The sequence below is a fragment of the Myotis brandtii genome, unplaced genomic scaffold (genome assembly GCF_000412655.1).
Source record: "Myotis brandtii unplaced genomic scaffold, ASM41265v1 scaffold601, whole genome shotgun sequence".
In the NCBI taxonomy this organism is placed as follows: Eukaryota; Metazoa; Chordata; class Mammalia; order Chiroptera; family Vespertilionidae; genus Myotis; species Myotis brandtii.
This window is the reverse complement of record NW_005370276.1, coordinates 467462-471872: the sequence shown is the minus strand read 5'-3', so window position 1 is coordinate 471872 and position 4411 is coordinate 467462. Positions and strand designations below refer to the sequence as shown.

The window sequence follows — 4411 nt, the reverse complement described above, 5'->3', positions numbered from 1 at the left end:
CCGGGGCCGGGGGGGGGGGGGGGGGGGGGGGGGGGGGGGCAATGAGACCAGAGGTGGGACAGCCATGGAGGAGGGGGAGCCTGGGGAGAAAAGGAAAGCGGAAGCAGGCGTGGAGGGAGCCCTGGGGAGGAGAGAAAGGAGGCAAGACGGAAAAGATGGAGAGAAGACAGACACGGTTGGTAAGACCCCGCCAAGTTCTTAAGGACAGAAACAGACACAGAGGTGGAGAATGAGGGAGACCAACACCCTGGAAGTCAGAGGGACGTGGAGGGAGCCCTGGGGAGGAGAGAAAGGAGGCAAGACAGAAAAGATGGAGAGAAGACCCTGCTGAGTTCTTAAAGACAGAAACAGACACAGAGGTGGAGAATGAGGGAAACCAACACCCTGGACATCAGAGGACCGGAGACGGAGACAGGGAAGAGAAACAGACAAAGAAAGAGGCAGCGGGGAGAGAGAAAAGGAATGGTGTCTGTGGAAAGGGGAATCCCAGGTGGAACGCCCAGGCACTGGAGACCCATGGGAGGGCTGTGGGCTGTGGGGAGGGCTGTGGGGAGAGGAGGGGGGCCTGACCCTGAGCAGCTCCTCAGGCAGGTCCCCGCCCTCGTTGATGCCCCGGTTCATGGCCACAAAGCGCTCCAGGCCCGGCTTGTCCCGGACGTTGGGGTTGTGAAGGCTGGTGTTCAGCATGATCACAGCAAAGGACAGCACATAGCAGGTGTCTGCAGCAGCCGGGGGGTGAGGACACAGGTCAGTGGCCCCACTGCCTCCTGCCCCAGGCCCAGCCCCTCCCCGCCAGGCCCCAGTGTCCGGGCGCCCACCTGTGGACTGGAAAACCCCGGGGTTACACAGGCAGTATCGCTGGGCAAAGGCTTCCATCATCCGGTCAATCTTCTGGGCCTCTCCAGGGAGGCGGAAGCTCCACAGAAACTGCCTGCGTGGGAAAGGGGCCAGGTGCCCCGTCAGGACCGGCGGAAGCCCTTTCCCTCGCTCAGTCCCGCCAAACCTGTGGCCTCAGCAGCTGTTTCGAGTATGGACACATGATCCAGTCGGACCAATGAGCACTGACTCTGGGGCTTGTGGTGGATTTAAGGAAAGTGCTTTCTCCTAAGTTTGCTAACGAGGCCTGGAGGACAGCAGAGGCTTCTGTTATCACGTAAGAGCAGGCCTGCAGCCAGCAATGCCAGCACAGTGGCGAGCACAACCAAGAGATAAAGCTGACCTTCTGGTGCCATCGGAACATCTGGAGACAGCTGCGCCTGAAGGCCCCACCATGGGCTTTTGTGTTACATGCAGCAACCAAGTCCCGGATTTTTGCTTCTATTTTAGTTTTGAGCAGGCGTCATCGCTTGTAAAGGAGGAGCCTGACAGGCACGTTCCTGCCCTGCCAGCCCCGTCCCTCTCACCTGAGGGCCTGCACCAGATTGAGGTCGGTGAACTCATGCAGATCCACGAAGGCGTGCAGCACGGCCAGGTTCAGCTCTTCCCTGGGAGGACAGGCACGGGCACTCAGAAAAGGCGTTTGGGAAGGTGGGAGTGGACCCAGCACTGGGGAGGCCCCCACTCTGCACCCAGTGCTGGCCTGGCGCTCAGAACATGCTCTGGGGAGGATCGTCTGTTCTAAGAGCCCTGGTGTGGCTGACCCTTTGCACAGAGAAATGCAGCCAACATGTGCTCCGCCTACTGTCACCTCTCGGCTAATCCCCAGGTTCCTCAGATGTCCAGAGGTGGCCCCCAACCCCCCAGACATGCACGGTCAGTCCCCACCCCCCACATGTCCACTAAACATTCCCCACAATGCCAGATGTCCCCAGTCGCCACACATCGCAGCTGTCCAGATGGTCCCCACATACAGAAGGTTCCCAGACATCAGTTCCCACATTCCCAGACAGTCCCCACGCACCTCTGATGTCCAGAAAGTTCCATACACTCTAGACCCCCACACCCTCCCGAAGCGCCCAGACACCCAGAGAGTCCTGTGCACCTCGGACGTTCAGATGCTCACAGATGGTCCCAGGCCTCCCCGACTTCCCAGCATGCCCTCCTGCACCTTAGGGTCCAGACAGTCCGCGCCTTCCCTACACCCACAGATGGTGCCTGTGCACTGATGTCCAGGCTCACGTGCCCTAGACTTCTAGGCAGTCCCCATCCACCCCAGAGTCCACAGAGGTCCTCCTGCCCCCACATTTCCACGGGGTCTCCAGGCTCCACAAATATCTGCTGCTAATCCCCATACTTCCAAGCTGTCCACACGGTTCCCATGCACATCAGTGTCTACCCAGTTCTCACATTCCTGTGACACATTCCTACAGACAAGATGCTCACAGACAGTCCCTAGGTTCCCCAGATGGCCCCAGGCTCCCCCAGGCCCCGGCGTCAGTCCAGCCTGTCATAGTCCAGCTGGAAGGTTAGTCTGTCAGGGTCTCTTCTCAGGAGAGGAGCTTGCAGTGAGCTGGATGCAAGGGGCTGGGGGGAGAGGCCCAGAGGAGCGGGGCGGGACCTCACCTCTCCCCCAGGTAGTCCCCGATGGCTGTCTTGTTCAGGCCCTCGCCCTTGTACAGGAAGCGGGCGATCTCCTCAGGTGTGTTCTGCAGAAGTTCGTTCTCCACCAAGAACTGGATCCCCTAGTGAGTGGGGACCGGGTCTCAGTGCTAATATGCTGACAGCCACTCCCACCACCTCCCCAGAAACCTCAGCACCCAAACCCACCCACGCTACCCGAGCAGGGCCAGGTGTCATTTTCAGGCTTCTCACAGGCCTTTAAATAGCCTCCCTCCCGCCTCAGAGCATACAGCCTCGGCACCCACTGTTCCCTCTGCTCTGCCTGGTTCATTCCAGCCCCGAGAGCAGGGTCTGGCGAGGGGCAGGAGCTCAATGGCTGTCTGCCGGAGGACTGAACAAGCTACACTGCTCGGGGCAGGAGGACTAATGCGAGAAACTCAGTGAGCAGCAGGCCTTCAAGAACTGTGAGGGCCAACCCTCGGGCGGGACCCCGGCCTCCTCTGGCTCTCCCAGCGCCATGAGGACCTCCTTCTCGCTCTGGACTGTGGTGGCCATGTCTCGGGGCTTCCTGCAGGCCAAGCAGAGTCAACCATCTCTAGGGGCCGAGCACTGGCTAGCGGAGGAGCAGGCCCAAGGCAGGCAGGAGGAAACGGGCTTAAACTGCATGAACGAACAAATGCCTTCCTCCACCGGGTGAACACTGGCTCTTCCTTCAAACCTGACCTGAGTACCCCCTCCTCGAGGGAGTCCTCCCTGACGCCCCCGGCTCCCTCCTGAGTGTCCCCAGCCACGGGGCCTCTGTCATGACACCGTTGAGCATGTCACTGTCTCTGTTTCCAACCAGACACGAGCTTCTCCTGGGAGTCTAGGTGACACCAGAAGTGGGTCCAGAAATACGAACAAGAAGGGAAAGAGGACCGCCCGGCGGAGGGCTCAGCACAAGCAAAGGTCTGGGGGCTGGAGCACTTGGCTAATGTTCAGGGAACAAATGGACAGTCGACCCCGCGAAATCCAGGGATTGGGACCAAGTCTGTCCCCCTAAAGTAGGCCTTTCAACCATCACACCCCGTCAGGATGTCCGCCAGGCTGACCCCAGCCCCGTGGCCCCAAGCACCTTCTTGGGGTCCATGTTGAACTTCTTCCGGCCCATTGCCATCTTCCGGTTCCGCTGCAAGGTCTTACTGCAGAGGCAGAGAGCAGGGGGGTGGAGGGTCAATGTTTGGGCAGCCCTGGCCCATGGCCTGGCCCCACGACCCCCCATGTTCCCGGCTCCAGTCCTCACCTGCCCTCATTGGCCTCCAGACCCTCCACCTCGCTCATGGCTTCGCTGAGCTCCTCACGCAGGCGCTGGATCTCCACCAGCAGCTCCTGCTTCCGCCGCCGGATGTTTTCCAGCTCCATCCGCTCCTCTGGAGTCAGGTCTGGGGGCTCTGGGGGGGTCAGGGGTTGGATGGAGGTCAGTTCTGGGGGGACGGGGAGTCGAATTTCCTGCAATCTGGATTTTTACAGGGCTGGGGGGCATGACCCCTGGGTTCAGAGGGAGGGTGAAGATGAGGGTCAGGCCTCTTATGTCTGCCGGGGGAAGGGGCTGGGGGCCTGGATTGAGTCCTGGGGAAGAAGGGGACCCGGGCCTGAAGGAGAAGGCGGCTGGAAGTCTGAACTGTGGGCTCATTACTTGCAAAGGGGCCGAGGCCTTGGCTTCCTACTTCCATTCTCAGCGATGCAGCCGCGGGCCTGGGTGTCCGGCCTCCCGGGCCCATGGAAAGTAACTATGGCAGGGGACGCTGATGACAGCTCGCGGGAGTTGGAGAAGGGGGCGGGGCATCAGAGGCCACGGTCTCCGTGGGGTCTCTGGAGCCCCAAGATTTCTCCCTCACCCCTCGGCCCCCAGGAGCCCCCCTCCCTGCTCCCA

The 4411-nt window shown here is 60.8% G+C and overlaps 1 protein-coding gene across 1 annotated transcript in view; it reads right to left on the bottom strand.

Moving 5' to 3' along the window:
• CYTH2 (cytohesin 2) overlaps nt 1-4343 on the bottom strand; it is a 7550-nt gene extending 3207 nt beyond the window's left edge. The window contains exons 1-7 of the mRNA XM_005879483.2: nt 4175-4343; nt 3782-3929; nt 3614-3680; nt 2503-2621; nt 1404-1484; nt 819-931; nt 571-719 (exon numbers count right to left, since the gene is read on the bottom strand). Coding sequence (XP_005879545.1) covers nt 571-719; nt 819-931; nt 1404-1484; nt 2503-2621; nt 3614-3680; nt 3782-3929; nt 4175-4259 — 762 coding nt within the window. The 5' untranslated portion in view covers nt 4260-4343. The remainder of the gene's footprint in view (nt 1-570; nt 720-818; nt 932-1403; nt 1485-2502; nt 2622-3613; nt 3681-3781; nt 3930-4174) is intronic.
• Nucleotides 4344-4411: the final 68 nt, after the last annotated feature.